This window comes from Pisolithus orientalis, assembly GCF_024613125.1.
Source record: "Pisolithus orientalis strain OTSU chromosome Unknown F5J12scaffold_19, whole genome shotgun sequence".
Classification (NCBI taxonomy): domain Eukaryota; kingdom Fungi; phylum Basidiomycota; class Agaricomycetes; order Boletales; family Pisolithaceae; genus Pisolithus; species Pisolithus orientalis.
Genome location: NW_026260800.1, coordinates 427,787 through 444,006, shown reverse-complemented (window position 1 = coordinate 444,006; position 16,220 = coordinate 427,787). Strand labels below are relative to the sequence as shown.

Below are 16,220 nucleotides of genomic sequence, written 5' to 3'. Positions count from 1 at the left end.
AAGGGTCGAACACTATCATCTCTGCCATCAGAGCGATGAGAAGTGCTATTCTGGGGCTGAGGAGCATTAGGTGCAGCTCTGGGGCCAAGGAAATCGAGATCATCTGCATCAAAGCGATCACGACAAAGGACTTCTTCAGCAGACTGGCATACATCTGCATAAGCGAAGGGCCTGCTGGTATCAAGGTTCGGATCCTTCAACCTGAGATGGCTCTCAACCAGGCTATGAAAAATAGGGGACAAACCAGCCCAAAAGTAGTGATTGTGCTCATCAACCGAGATCCTTCCCTTGTTCTTCAACCAACCACCAATGCGAATGAAACCATGATTGTAAGCCCTAAAGTCTTGAAGCGACATGATGGGCTGTAACCTAGACTCCAAAGCAAAGCTCTTGAGATGCCTTTCAAAGAATCTTTCATCTGACAGATCAGCATCGAAGTACTTGAGGAGATCAGCCTTCAAGTTAGCCCAGTTAGGAGCATAGTAGTGTGCCATTCCTTCAATAATCTCCCTAACCCGAGCATTACAGTACTGGAGGATTGACTCAACCATTTCCTGGTCAGAACTGACATTATGGAAAGCACAGAGTCGCTCATAGTGATCCAGGAAAGTGCAAACATGGGTATGATCTCCTTGGAAGAGCTCTGGAGCAGATTTCATGCCAAGCAAGCAGCTGGAGGAGCTGCTGGAGGCATGGGTGGATAAATAGCAGAGGTAGCAGATGACATAGAAGCGAGATATATGGTGGATTTACAGGCAAGACTTGATGAGATAAGGAGGATAGGAGTTTGGATGGGAAAAGCGATAGATTCTGGTGATTATGACGACCTAGGAGGCAGGAATATGAAGGATGTGAACACAAACAAGGTTTTTCTTGATCCAGGAATGACCACCCCTTGCGGTGGGCTCCAGATGTGAGTCAAAGTGTGGTTCAGTGGTGAAAACCAACCAAAACCAACACAAAAGACAACAAAAGCGAGTGGTGGTGTGCCTATGCGGTACCTAGATGGTAGAACCTGTTCTTTGGGAGGGTTTCTGCGAGCTACAACACTCAAAGATGAGTGCTGAGGGTTGGGGGTGCTCCTGACGAAGAGGGAGCAAGAATGTGATGGAAAGGGATAGGGTAGACTGCTGTCAGCCTACAGAAAGATGGATGATGACTTAATTCGATGTCCTAAGCTGTACTGAGCTCAGGGAGGGCTTGGAGTGAAGTATATGGATGATAGATGATGATAAGCGAAGTAGATGATAGCTAGACCCTTAATAAAGTCTCAACTATCAAAGCTGATGAATGATTTACTGAGAGATGATAAATTGCGAGCAAGAGGGGGCTCTCTGATGTCTCTTTTTTTTGCTACCTAAGTACAGTGACTTATATACAGTACAGGGGCATTGCCTATGGAAAACAAGGTGTAAACACTTGGTAAGCAATTGGTAACTGATGAGTAAGGAATGTAAGCAATGGGTAATCATCTTGGAAAGCATTGGTAAGCATTGGTAAGGACAAGTAAGCCAAAAAGCGAAGAATCAGTAAGCAAAGTCAAAAGATTGGTAAGTATTGGCAATAGGTGAGTCAAAGACAGTCAGAATGTCAAAGTATGAGTCAAGCAATGTCAGGAACTGGGAAAGTGCACTGGAATCGCATTAGGGGGAGGCTGTGCATGTCACATCTTGAAGAGATTGCTTCTAGGCCAAAGTGGGATGACAGAGAGGCAGCGCTGATCTGATGCCGATATAGTACATCCAAAAGCAGACAGGGTGAAGCAGATGTCAACAGGGGTCAAGCTTTGGGGGTCTGTGGGGTGACAGGAGCATAGGGGATCACAACTTTCCCCCCCAAACCATCCTCTCAGTGAAGCAAATAAAAACTTCATGAACGAGGCTCTGTTGGAAGAGAGGATGAAGGGGGAGCATCTTCTGCTGTATCTTGCAACAAGGAGGCAAGATGTGCATCATTCTCATCATGGATGCGATCAGGGAGAGTGGAGAACAGTAGATTATACTGTAGCTGTCACAATTTTGGATGAATGATGGACGAGACTGGTATGAAGATGTTGCAGGGGGCAGGGAGGAAGGATCCATATGCTTCTTGGACTGGAGAGACTGAAACAACCACATAAGACCTTTCCAAGCAAATGACAGACCTGAGGCGACCAAAGAATGTCCTCCTGGAGGTCATACTGACAAAAAGAACATGCTGTCCAAGCTGGATGGGCTGAGAGGGGGCAGATGAGGGTGGGATGTACCAGGACGCTTCAGGACGGAAGCTGGTAGGAACTCCTGGTAGATATATGTAGCCATGGTCCCTAGCAAAGGGGACAAGCAAAATGACTGATGTGGAGGCAGCCATATCAGAAGAATTAGCAAAATGAGCATCTTTTGGAGGGAGTGCTGTAGAAATGTGTGGAGCATGCAAATCCTTTCCAATCTTGGAAGGTAGGATTGCGTGGCTGAGCACTACAAGCGAGTGTGGAAATGGTTTTGGTGTCTGCAGAACTGGTGGAGATACGTCGAAAACCGGAATGCCGTACATGGGCACTTAAGAATTTTATTGGCACTTAACTCACCTCCTCCCTTTTCTTTGGCACTGACAACCTGTTCTTGTGCGAGGGATGACTGCCGACATTGCTGGCTGTCCTTCTTCGCATGAGGGCTATGGTCTTCACCTCTATTCATCAGCTACATCCATGTCCACCTCACCAAACACCTTTGGTGTGTGACAGCGTTCCCCCAATACCATGCAGACAGCATACAGAAGATGAGAGTGTCACTAAGTACTAGCTGCGGGTGGTGCAAATATTTGTTTCAGCTGTGATGATGTAACAATTGTGCAATTGTGAAATGACATGTTAAAATTCTGTCATTCATCAAAACTTTAGTCACATTGGTAAAAGTGGCCAAATCTATTAACAAAGTAGCAATGGTGCACTAGTACTTGCAACTAGGACTTGCTATAAGTGGCTTATCAACATGTCATTACTGTAATGCATGAACACGTCTCCCATGAATATTACAATAGGCAGTCTGGAACATTGAGGAATGAAATATGGAACACAAAACTTACATCTAATCACCCAATTATTTGACAATTTAGAGCCTAGACTCGATGTCTGCCTCAAGCATGCTGTAAGTCAGGCATCACATTCATTTGTGGTGCAGGTCATGTGCACAGCAGTACCCATAAGATTTCTCACTACTACTAGTAAGTGCTACCTACTACTTTGAGTCACTGACACCCCTCTGTATAAACCAATTCAGTGCAAGGTAAGTTTCCCTCTATCTTTTCCATCTTACTTTCCCAGATGGCCCAGTCACTCTTTCCACAAATGTTTGGAGTGTTCGTCTGTCAGGTCTTGGGGGTTTGGTGCCCATGAGTTCTTGATAGGCTTGAGGCCTATCAAGAGTTATCCTTGCAGTTTCTGGGGCATTTCTTCATCAAAACTCAGGCATTAACATAGTCTATATGCATGCAGAGTCAATACACCAATCATCATCACCTCTTTGTCAAGAAGATGTTTTTTGCAAGTAAGTTTTTATTCTCTTTCATTCATACTTTTCTTTCAAACATCCAGTCAACTTATGCTGTACTCAGAGCCAAACATTTGGAGCAGTTGTCTGCCGAGTGCTCTGGGGTTTGGTGCCTCACAAGTTCTCAATAGGCTTGGGGCCTATTGAGGGCAACATTCTCGTTTCATTTCAGTTACACCAGCCTTAACACTGCATGATTCATTTTTTTCTCCCCTTGTCATCATCTCTGTCAATTTAAGTAAGTACTGACTGACTTCTTTTGTTTCCAGGATGAATGTAGCTAACATTCACCCTTATAAATTATCATTGTGCAACCACCCTGGCAATGGTGCATTCTTGCTGTCCCTAACTCAGCTCAAATTGATTATCATTATTTTCAGGGAGATGGGGTGCATTCGATGTGTGCATCCTAGCAAAGTGTGATGACCACTGGATCACATCACTGAATGCTGACTATGTTCCCCAACCCTTCATCTTTGATGGAGAAACAATCATGCCCCTACATGATGGACAGTTCAGCCATATAGACTGTTTTCAATGGCCACAGTTGTTTGCAGAATGCTACACATGGAGTCTGTGTGTCCCCTGGAAAGTGGCCTATGGAGATGACCCAACATGGAAGTGGCTGTGGTGGAATGTTACCTAGTCAGTGGAGGATTTTGTGCTGGAAAGAGGGTCTGCCTTCAAAGTTGGCAGGATTCATGCTGACAAGTGGAAGTCAATGGAGACCATTTGTAATCGACTAGATGAACATTTGCAAGATTGGCTCAAGAAGCACCCCCACTACAAAGGTCCTCTGAGACCCAATTTGTGGCTGGGGTCATGTCAGCAATGTCTCCTGTGTCTGAAGGCATGATTTTTTTCTGGTTCAGATTTCGTTAATTAAAATTTTCTCTAGAAACTCCCATTTATGTTTTGAGACACAGTCATATTGGTCACTTTTTGTCAATGCCTCCTCCTGGACATCTTTGGCATGCTAGAATATCTGGACACAGACTTTGACCCTGCTATGGGCACTTTCATCGATTCATTTGACCACTGGATTGGGGCATTCATGACAGACCCCAACATTTGCCAGTGCCTTTTTGAAATATGCATGCCTGTCTGGATGGTCTGGAAACCCAATCATGTACCCCCAGACATGCAAGTGTTGAAGACCGTCGAGATTACACACCCTCATGACATAGTCATGGATCCTGAGGTTTTTGAGGTCAGGCAGATGCTGAAATGGCACAGCACCTGGTACAACCCTGGTGAATTGCACCACAGGCACACTCAACAAGGCCCAGCAATTGGGCTCGAGCAATTTGCAGCTCCCTGGCCGGAACCACTGCACACCAGCAGTGGTGTGGCCTCAACTCCCACAAGCATGGGTCCCATGGCTTCCAATGCTGCAAGTTCCAGTGGTGCAAGTTCAAGTACAGGAGCTGTTAGGACAGGCAGGGCTTGACAATGTAATCAGCCATGTACATATCCTATTCATTTTGTCTCAGTGTGTTTAACATTTTGCTCAGATCCCCCTGTGGGCTTGAGAGGAGCCAAGCTGTTGGTTGTTCTGAATCCTGAACTGTGGGAAGACCTCAGCAATCCAGCTATTCCCCCTACTATGTCTGCATGGTATGCTGCCCTGAAGGACATGAATAAGGATGCAAAAAGGGTTAGTCCCAACATGCCCAAGGTAGCTTACTTCTTTCCCAGCCTGAGTCTGTTTGTGAGGGGCAAGTCCTCCAATCGCCAGCAGAGGTACCTGAGGAATTGGCTAGTCTCTTGAGTGGGTTGGATCACTCATCTTTCTGCCACCCTCTTCGGTCCTGAGCTCATCAGCCTCCAACATGACATACCTAGCCATGTACAATTCTGGGATATTTCAATTTCCCTTGCAGACCTCACATCAATCAGATGATGAAAAGCAAGATTTTATGGGATTTATATGAACACAACTTCCAGTTTGAGTTGGTCACTCTTGACCATGTGATGATGCCTAGCTTGTGGTCGAATCAGGATTCAGAGTGGCTCAATCATGTCCAGCAGGTATGTACAATTTTACCTCACCAGGAATGTGCTGTTTCTGAACTCTATGCAGATTTTCCCTGGTGATTTGGAACTCACCATGTGTGCTGAGCCTTTCCCTCAGCAAAATCAAGGCCTTGGCTCATCTGACTTGCAATTGAAATGGGAGTATGTAGAGAAGCTCTGGGCATTACTTGCTGTATGGCCAGGATGCCCCTTGGACTTGGTGGAGCCAATTATGCCATTAGTGTCATTGTCATGTGTCTGGGCAATGGAAAAGAAGTTGGCTATATTTTATGCACAGTCATTCTTTGATACTTTTGGTCATCTGCCCCTTCTTCCCTGCCTTATTCCAACTGCACTGTGTGGTTACAGTTCAAATGGTTGGTAACCTCCTTCATCATTCCCCAATACCATTTTTACTCTGTACATTTCCCAAACGATATTCATAGCATGCTTCAATTGCAATCTCATTTTGTTCATTGCACACTTGCTCTGTCTCTTTCCCCATCACCCTCACTAGTCATGTGCGAAGGTCAGTTTGCTTTTCTATGCTGGAGGCTAACTATTGGAGATGTGCTGGTGGCATCTTGGGGTTACCTTCCAGCAACCAGGATTTGGTGTCCTGGTCACAGTCCTGTAACTTGGTGTTGCAGGATCATTGTCTACCACCAACTCACCTAGACAGTTTATGCATCTGACCAAATTTCATAGATGTCTTTTCGTTGACCAAAACAGCTTACTAGGTGTGGTCCCCCTGTACGAGTTACCACCCCAACAAACCAGATTCCTGACTCGCTCCATGCAGATGATCTCATGGTCCTTGTTGACCATCAGATTGCTGAACCTTCATGCCATGTTCCTGGAACTGCAGGGCTTTACCTTCCTGTTGAGTGCTTGCTCACCTTACCTGGCCATCACACTTTCACACAACACCCCAGTGATTCCTCCAACCCACACATCTGATGCCACTCTGCTTCAAGTGCTGCTTGCCTGTTAGAGCCTTCTGTGGGTAGTGAATGTGACCTCTCCCATGATGCCACTTTCAACTGCTTAAATGATGGGCTACATATTATCCAAGACCCACTCTTGTCACTGTCTAGGAAAGCCCAAAAAAAAATGAAGCAGTGGCAGCAGTGGTCACATGCTGTCATCCCTTCCCTCCTTCAGCTGTTCCTTGCATATCAATGACTATCCAACCACTTCTGGAATCCTGTTGACTATGAACTGCCAATGTGTGGTTGTCACCAGACTTGAAAACTGAGAGTCATTTGCATTGCTTTCAATGGTGAGACTTCTGTGTTCTTCATCATTTTCCTCTGCTTAGATGCATTCATGGCAGCTCTGCAATCAGTTGATCTGGCTGTCTGTCCTTGTGCACCTGCAGCCCTCCAACTCCTTTGGGTGGGCTACTTCCCCTGTGCCCCAGTGGGGCCAACACTTGCTGTTAGCCTACAGCTTCTCGGCTTTGTCTGACAACTCTTCATGTGCATACCTCCAAACACTTCAGTATGGTGTGAGTCCCTTGAGGCATACCTTGCAGCTATGGGTTATGAGGTGGACACAAAGGTATGGAATTGTCATGTTTTGTATCATTACCCCATTTTTTCCACTTTGTAAAACATACATTACTGCCATAGTGACTGTAGTACAGATGACTCTGCTATGTAGGTAGTATATCTTAATCTGATGCATGACTATTTCATGGTTATAAGTACATGCATGTGTGACATGTTCTGTTTCTTTGGACTGCTGTAGTGTTATATTGATAGTGTAGGATGTTTGTTGGTATTGTTTGTGGTGATGTTGCTATATTATTAATGCATACTTTGGTTGTTCTTCTCAGTCATGGATCATTGCTGATGATACTTGCAGGAGGGTATATGCTGGAGGTTCAGTAATGCATATCACTGGTATTGTATTCTGGAAACATCCCTTGATGAATATGTCCAACAACAACTGCAAGAATCTGCTAGTCCACCATCGAACATCCCCTCTGCAATCCCATTGCCAAGTTCCCTAGACAATGATGTCCTCAGTTCAAAGATGAGGCCATCAGAATACCTATGACAGTGTTGTCCTCTATGCTTTGGTGGCCAGAGCTGGCAGAGCAATAATAGTGAACATGGGTATGTCACTTGGTGGATATAGTTTTGTCAACTGCTAAAATTTCCTTTGTTCTAGCTTTTCTGATGTTGATGCAATTGTTTGCATTGATGCTTGTGTTACTCAGAAGCACAGAAGTGGGCATCCAGATGATCCAGTAAACCCTACAGCTACAGTCTTTCTTTCACAAGAAGATATTTGTGCTATGGAGCATGAGGTTAATGAGTTGCAAAAGTCAAAGTCTTCAACCCAAAGGAGGAGTGCACAGCCTTTGAAAAAGAATTATCTTGGTGATGGGGAGGATGAGTTTGAAGAGGGAATGAGGATAACAATGTCAGTGCTGAAGGGTTGTCATGAGTCCTTTACTGCAGCTGATGAGAGGTGCCAGAAAGTGAGTCTTAATCATTTATTCTGACTCCATTGGTCTGATGGCAGTGTAGGCAAGTACCCAGTTCTTTTCAGATACTGGTGTCATGGCCCTACTCTGTCATCATGATCATGTCATTTACCTTGCAAATATGACTTCAGCTGGGGAGAGGCAACATTATGCACTTGCCCTCATCAAATCTCTTTTTGGCCATCTCCCAGATAATTTTCATATTGGGCTGTTATATGACATAGGTAGTCAACTGGAACAGAGCTGCAGGAAGTGGAGTTTTCTCAAGTCATTTCTGCCATGTATTTCTTTTGCCATCTCAGTATTTCATGCCTTTGGTCATCAATAGGCAAGTCAGCTTATCTATCACCCCCGAAAATGTGAAGTATTTGGGCTATCTGATGGAGAGGGATGTGAGTGTTTTTGGAGTTCAATCAAAGGGCTGATACCATCTCTTTGTGTTTCTGGGGTATGTGGGCAGTATGCCACATCTGTTTCAAGCTAACATATTATTCAGTATCATCAACACCTCTTTGTTATTGACTTCCAGGTGTGCCACCTGGACATGAAGAGTCTCACTGGTTTGGGCCAGTGGCTTTTGCATCACTGGAATCATTGCCAAGAAAAGAAGGCTGCTGAAAACAGAGGCCTAAGGAGATGTGGAGTTGATATCCCAACTCTTCAAGCTGAATGGGTTGCTCAAGTCTCTGCACAGACAAAGCCAGCTCCTCATAAGCTGCTGATATAAATAATGACTCCTGCTCACCATCAAATTAGGTCACAGCTCTAAAGCTGCTGAGAATATGATATTGCAAATCATGGCAACTCAGAAATCATTGGCAAAGTATGAGGCCAAGCTAGACATGCTGGAGAAAGATCTTCTCCATGGGGTTGCTGACATGACAAGCTTGAATATCCAAATTGCAGAGTGTCATCAAAAGGTTAAGTGTTTTAAAGAAGCTTTGCAGAACCAGAGGGCAACCCTAGGCATAAATGGGCATTCAAATCTTGCTAGTATCCAAAAGAGTGCTCATCTTCAAGTTAGTGGCAGTGTATTTTCTACATGGTTTCATCTAATTGAGACCATGTTCCATGGCTTTGCTTGCATGCATTTGCAATCAAGAAACATATCAGAGATCGTTGTCACACACCAAAGGTGTTTGGTGAGGTGGACATGGATGTAGCTGATGAATGGAGGTGAAGACCATAGCCCTCATGCAAAGAAGGACAGCCAGCAATGTCAGCAGTCATCCCTTGCACAAGAACAGGTTGTCAATGCCAAGGAAAAAGGAGGAGGCAAGTTAAGCACCAATAAAGTTCTTAAGCACCTGTGTATGGCATTCCAGTTTTTGACGTATCTCCACCAATTCTGCAGACACTGAAACCATTCCCACACTCGCTTGTAGTGCTCAGCCATGTGATCCTACCTTCCAAGATTGGAAAGGATTTGCGCACTCCACATGTTTCTACAGCACTCCCTCCAAAAGATGCTCATTTTGCTAATTCTTCTGATATGGCTGCCTCCACATCAGTCATTTTGCTTGTCCCCTTTGCTAGGGACCATGGCTACATATATCTACCAGGAGTTCCTACCAGCTTCTGTCCTGAAGCGTCCTGGTACATCCCACCCTCATCTGCCCCCTCTCAGCCCATCCAGCTTGGACAGCGTGTTCTTTTTGTCAGTATGACCTCCAGGAGGACATTCTTTGGTCGCCTCAGGTCTGTCATTTGCTTGGAAAGGTCTTATGTGGTTGTTTCAGTCTCTCCAGTCCAAGAAGCATATGGATCCTTCCTCCCTGCCCCCTGCAACATCTTCATACCAGTCTCGTCCATCATTCATCCAAAATTGCGACAGCTACAGTATAATCTACTGTTCTCCACTCTCCCTGATCGCATCCATGATGAGTATGATGCACATCTTGCCTCCTTGTTGCAAGATACAGCAGAAGATGCTCCCCCTTCATCCTCTCTTCCAACAGAGCCTTGTTCATGAAGTTTTTATTTGCTTCACTGAGAGGATGGTTTGGGGGGGAAAGTTGTGATCCCCTATGCTCCTGTCACCCCACAGACCCCCAAAGCTTGACCCCTGTTGACATCTGCTTCACCCTGTCCACTTTTGGATGTACTATATTGGCATCAGATCAGCGCTGCCTCTCTGTCATCCCACTTTGGCCTAGAAGCAATCTCTTCAAGATGTGACATGCACAGCCTCCCCCTAATGTGATTCCAGTGCGCTTTCTTGGTTCCTGACATTGCTTGACTCATACTTTGACATTCTGACTGTCTTTGACTCACCTATTGCCAATACTTACCAATCTTTTGACTTTGCTTACTGATTCTTCACTTTTTGGCTTACTTATCCTTACCAATGCTTACCAATGCTTTCCAAGACGATTACCCATTGCTTACATTCCTTACTCATCAGTTACCAATTGCTTACCAAGTGTTTGCACCTTGTTTTCCATAGGCAATGCCCCTGTACTGTATATAAGTCACTGTACTTAGGTAGCAAAAAAAAAGAAGACATCAGAGAGCCCCTCTTGCTCGCAATTTATCATCTCTCAGTAAATCATTCATCAGCTTCGATAGTTGAGACTTTATTAAGGGTCTAGCTATCATCTACTTCACTTATCATCATCTATCATCCATATACTTCGCTCCAAGCCCTCCCTGAGCTCAGTACAGCTTAGGACATCAAATTAAGTCACCATCCATCCTTCTGTAGGCTGACAGCAGTCTACCCTATCACTTTCTATCACATTCTTGCTCCCTCTTCATCAGGAGCACCCCCAACCCTCAGCACTCATCTTTGAGTGTTGTAGCTCGAAAAAACCCTCCCAAAGAACAGGTTCTACCATCTAGGTACCGCATAGGCACACCACCACTCGCTTTCATTGTCTTTTGTGTTGGTTTTGGTTGGTCTTCACCACTGAACCTCACTTTGACTCACATCGTCTGTGCCAATGAAAGTTTGAGTTGGAAAGACTGGAATGCTCATATTGGCAGACTCTCAGTGGTAAGAGGTCATCATTCATGAATACCCTTGTATTTGACTTGCCTTGAAGACCAAAGACTTCAAAACCACACAGAAGCATCTGTGAAGCAACGAGAACCAGGAATAGCCAAGCTTGCCAGTAGCTACAATAATCTGTGTCTGCAAATTGTAGGCCTCATACACAAGGGAAAAGCTCCTCAGGGGTCAATAGCCCCACTCCTGATCCCAAGGGACTCTTTGTTCAAACTGGATGTGGATGATGATATTTGGCAGGATATTGGCCTTGGGGATGATTCAGATGGGTTACTACCCCCATGGTTAGCTGATGAAAAAGTGTGCTCAGGGATCAGATCACTCCTTGAGCTGAGGCATTGTGAAGAAGAGGAAAGGTGCCTGTTGCAGGAAAGAAGAGCTTTGACAGAGTGGTTTTCTGAAGAGTGGGGTTGTGTGCAGAAAACCAGACAGAGTGCTGGTAAGAGACATGTGTCATTGCATTACCATGACTAACACACATTGCAGATGTTGATCTTGCATATGAACTTGACTGCAGAGCATTGAGACTAGCAGGTCTGTGCATCTTGTGGAAGAGGCAACTTAGAGGCTATCCTGGAACACCTAATGAGAACTGGGGTGCAAGTGATGAAGAACTGCACAGCATGGTGCAGGGTGGTCATGTTATATATATTGATAGTGTTAATGAGGAGAGGTTTGACGGATTGGAGTCACAGGGTAAAGAGGATGAGGATGAAGTGATGGATGATGAGTTGCTATGTGTTGCTGAAGAATTTTCCCTGGCAGATGAATATCACCAACAAAGTGATATGCCATTGGAAGAATTCTGTTGGGGAGAAGAATGGGAGAATGACCTACTGGACATGGATCCACCATCATCTCCAAGTAAAAGAGTTTGATACAGATAAGGGTGATAGAGACATATTATAATCTATTTGGTGTGTTTAAATAGAATTTTTTTTGAGCATCATGTTTGCAAGACATATGCATGGGTAAAATGTAGAATAATCCCACTGGTTGGCAGAGGGGCAGGTGGGATGTCCCAATGTAGCCTTAGAGGCTGTTGTGGGACATCCCACTGCTTGACAGAGAGGGGGTGGGATGTCCCAATGTAGTGTTAGAGGGTATTGTGGGACATCCCACTGGGTGACAAAGGGGAGGGTGGGATGCCCCACACCAGTCTCAGAAGGGGGACAGTGGGATGTCCCAACTTAGCCTAAGAGGCTGTTGTGGGATATCCCACTGGCTGCTGGAGAGTGGGGTGGAATGTCAATATAACCCAAGAGGGTGTTCTGGGACATAGCCTCAGCTAGTGTTGCTGTGGCTCAGCTCCAAAGGCTGACCTGCTCAACAACAAGCAGCTTAGTCACTATGACAACTATTACCAAATGTAGCCTTGTGTTGCCACATACCAAATCCACAATAATTATTTTAATACTCAATAATATAGATGTGGTATGACCCTTGGCTGAGGACAGCTCCCTGAGCCACAGCAACACTACCCCCAGCTGCCAGAGGGGGAAGTGGGATGTCCCAATGTAGCCTTATGATGGAAATGTGACCAGAGCTGGGATTGAAGCAACCTCTTAGGTGATAAACAGTGCTCTAACAGTTGTGCAAATTTATATTGTCCAGGTACTAATATCAGTAGCATGGGGGTAAACCAGTGACATGGGAACAAGACTATGTGAAGAGCAATGCACCATTCCCCACTTGCTCAGAGGCTGCTGTGGGACATCCCACTGGTTGCCAGAGGGGGGGGAGGGATGTCCCAATGTAGCCTTAGAGGCTGTTGTGGGTCATCCCACTGCTTGCCAGAGGAGGGGGAGGGATGTCCCAATGTAGCCTTAGAGGCTGTCATGGGACATCCCACTGCTTGCCAGAGGGGGGGGATGGATGTCCCAATGTAGCTTTAGAGGCTGTCATGGGACATCCCACTGCTTGCCAGAGGGGGGGAGGGATGTTCCAATGTAGCCTTAGAGGCTATTGTGGGACATCCCACTACTTGCCAGAGGGGGGGAGGGATGTCCCAATGTAGCTTTAGAGGCTGTTGTGGGACATCCCACTGCTTGCCAGAGGGGGGGAGGGATGTCCCAATGTAGCCTTATGAGGAAAATGTGACCAGTCCTAAGATTGAACCAGTGACCTCCTAGGTGTTTACCAGGTGCTGCAACCACTGAGCCATATGGTCTGGGTACTAGTGTCAGTAGCCTGGGGGCTTAGAATAGCACTGTGGGAACATATCTCCATGAAGTTAATGCACAGAATGCACCATCTCCAATGTGGTCCCTTCATCTGGCCACTTTTGGAGTGTAAAAACAGTGCACACCCCCTAGGGTCATGCAAATGGTCTGATTGCCTTTTGACCTTGTGTCATGTGATGGATCAGGATTTACTGCTGTGTTTCCAGGAGGCCTTACTATCAGCCACCTTGTGTCCATGTAACTCACATGATCTGGACTTACTAAGGATGCTGCATGACCCATTGTACTGAGCATGCATGGGTTCCAGATGCAGCTCATAACCTGATGAAAATGTGACCAGAGCTGGCATTGAGCCAGGACCCTCTCAGTGTCAAGCAGCTGCTCTGACCATGGAGCTACCTTGCATTGGATTCTCTATGGTGCTTGTAGGATTAGTGCAGATTACTACTTCAACACCTTAGAGGCTGTGTTGGGACATCCCTCTTGTTGCCAGAGGGGAGGGTGGGATGTCCCAATATAGCCTTAGAGGCTGTTGTGGGACATCCCACTGGTTGGCAAAGGGGAGGGTGGGATGCCCCAAGGCAGCCTTGGAGGCTGCTGTGGGACATCCCAAGTCCCCTTACAAAAGTCAGTGGGATGTCCCATCCCAGCCTCAGCAGGCTATGATGGCACATCCTCCTAAGTTACCTTTGCAGACCAGCACAATGCCCCATGATGACCTCAGAGGCTCATCTGGGACATTCTTCCCTCTGCAGATGGTGTTGCAAAGGTGACCAACCCCATGTTCTATGTGGGGGACTTTGAGATATTGGCTTGTCACACAAGTGTTCACAAACCATTCACTTCTTCCTTCATACAGTACAAATTGCATGAGGTATAGACACAAATTGATTGAATTTATTATTGTAATTTTCAAGGCAAATGTGGAGGCCCAGGTGGGTCATCTCCCTGGCAACTAGTGAGATGTCCCAATACAGCAGAATCACATTGCAAAGATGTACATGAAAAGTACTATTGTATACTACTATGCATGGTGGGATGGGAGGGGATGTATAGGTCAAAGGATACTTTGTGGATTAAATCTGTCAGAGGAGCAAGGGGGCTAGGATTTCTGCAGCTATTTCAATGCTAATATAAGCTGCACTTTCAGGAGTAGGGACCCCAGTCACCCAAGGCAGTCTTGGGACATCCCAAATAATTGCATTTGAATGGATGGCTATGTGGGAAATCCCATGTCCCTGGGCAGACCTTGGACTGGGAGGCTATTAGGCTGGATGGTTTGGAGAAACTATTCAGCCTAAATGCTTATGAAAAATGGTTACCTGAAGTGGACAGAGACCAGGCCAGTGCACACACTGCAACTCCTGCTGCTCCATGCAACACAGCTGCCCAGGGCACTGCTAATCTTTTCTGTGTTGCTCACCCTGAAGTTGATGTGCAGTTGGAGATTCAGCCTTCTGCCTTTTTAAACACTGTCCAAGATGTCAATGAACCTGTTGCAGACTTAGCCAACCCAGACTTCCAAGCATATGTCATGCAAGCTTGGGCTACCTACCAAGTGGATAAAGGTAACAAGGGAGCAGTTGTTTCCCATGGAAAGAAAGTGTGCTTTGATGGGGTTGAAATTACAGCATGACCTGCAGTGTTCCCTGCTAACCCTCCATGAGTTGATCCTCATGCAGCCACTGTCAAAGAGGAAATCATTTCCCCTGGTGTTCAAAGCTCACATGCTGCCTGCCAGGCATCTGAGCCCTCTGCATCTGCACCAACATCCACCACTGAAAAACCATATGTTCCTCTGACTAATCCCAGTCTGGTGCCCAGGCCCAAGGATCCTGTGCCCACTGTGATTGTCCCATCACAAACACCATACCCAGCTCTAGCCCACAACCAGAACCAGTATCATTACTCATTCCCACTCAAAGACAAAGCTGTGCCCAAGCATATTGTGGAGTGCATACTTGAAACCAGCATTGCCTTGCCTGTCAAAGAATTGTTAACAGTAGCCCCTGAGTTTTGCAAACATTTCAGTGACATCACCATGGCAAAACACATCACCACTAATGAGATTGAGGTAGTGTGTTGTCACACACCAGAAGTGTTTGGTGGGGTGGACATGGATACAGCTGATGAATGTAGATGAAGACCATAGCCCTCATGCAAAGGACAGCCAGAAATGTTGGCAGTCATCCCTCACACAAGAACAAGCCATCAGTGCCAAAGAAAAAGAAAGGGAGCAAGTTAGGCACCAGTTAAAATTCTTAAGCACCCATGTACAGCATTCCAGTTTTTGACATATCTCCACCATTTCTGCAGATACTGAAACCATTCCCACACTCACTTGTAGTGCTTAGCCACACAATCCTACCTTCCAAAATTGGAAAGGATTTGCACACTCCACACATTTCTGCAGCACTCCCTCCAAAAGACACTCATTTCACATTTCACTTGTCCCCTTTGCTAGGGACCATGGCTATGTATATCTACCAGGAGTTCCTACTAGCTTCCATCCTGAAGCATCCTGGTATGTCCCATCCTTGTCCACCCCCTCTCAGCCCATCCAGCTTGAACAGTGTGTCCTTCTTGTCAGTATGACCTCTAGGAGGACATTCTTTGGTTGCCTCAAGTCTGTCACTTGCTTAGAAAGGTCTTATGTGGTCATTTCAGTCTCTCCAGTCCAAGAAGCACATGGATCCTTCCTCCCTGCTCCCTGCAATGTCTTCATACCAGTCTTGTCCATCATTCTTCCAAAATTGCAACAGCTACAGTATAATCTACTGTTCTCCACTCTCCCTGATCATATCCATGATGAGTATGATGCCCATCTTGCCTCCTTATTGCAAGATACAGCAGAAGATGCTCCCCCTTCATCCTCTCTTCCAACAGAGCCTCATTCATGAAGTTTTTATTTGCTTCACTGAGAGGACAGTTGGGGGGGGGAAGTTGCAATCCCCTATGCTCCTGTCACCCCACAGACCCCTAAATCTTGA

At 45.9% G+C, this 16,220-nt stretch overlaps 3 protein-coding genes and 1 pseudogene across 4 annotated transcripts; 3 read left to right on the top strand and 1 right to left on the bottom strand.

The window, feature by feature from the left end:
- Window positions 1-3,038: 3,038 nt before the first annotated feature.
- F5J12DRAFT_783692 (uncharacterized protein) lies at window positions 3,039-5,928 on the top strand (the record flags this gene model as incomplete). The annotated part of the gene is made up of 11 exons (XM_051742890.1): window positions 3,039-3,125; window positions 3,159-3,201; window positions 3,226-3,263; window positions 3,473-3,524; window positions 3,700-3,765; window positions 3,908-4,103; window positions 4,224-4,318; window positions 4,508-4,945; window positions 5,042-5,270; window positions 5,411-5,558; window positions 5,611-5,928. The coding sequence occupies 11 exons, from the start codon at window positions 3,039-3,041 to the stop codon at window positions 5,926-5,928; spliced, it is 1,710 nt and encodes a 569-aa protein (XP_051598909.1).
- A 2,233-nt stretch (window positions 5,929-8,161) lies between these two features.
- Window positions 8,162-8,524, top strand: F5J12DRAFT_906223 (uncharacterized protein; the record flags this gene model as incomplete). The annotated part of the gene is made up of 2 exons (XM_051748765.1): window positions 8,162-8,341; window positions 8,369-8,524. 2 exons carry the CDS (start codon window positions 8,162-8,164, stop codon window positions 8,522-8,524), a joined length of 336 nt encoding a protein of 111 aa, XP_051598908.1.
- A 2,664-nt stretch (window positions 8,525-11,188) lies between these two features.
- Window positions 11,189-11,521, top strand: F5J12DRAFT_722605 (uncharacterized protein; the record flags this gene model as incomplete). Its single annotated transcript, XM_051741391.1, has 1 exon — window positions 11,189-11,521. A coding segment is annotated over one exon (333 nt), but the record flags the coding sequence as incomplete, so codon positions are not given.
- A 1,623-nt stretch (window positions 11,522-13,144) lies between these two features.
- F5J12DRAFT_t137 lies at window positions 13,145-13,217 on the bottom strand (annotated as a pseudogene). Its single transcript has one exon. The product of its transcript is annotated as a tRNA-OTHER (tRNA).
- Between the last annotated feature and the right edge of the window lie 3,003 nt (window positions 13,218-16,220).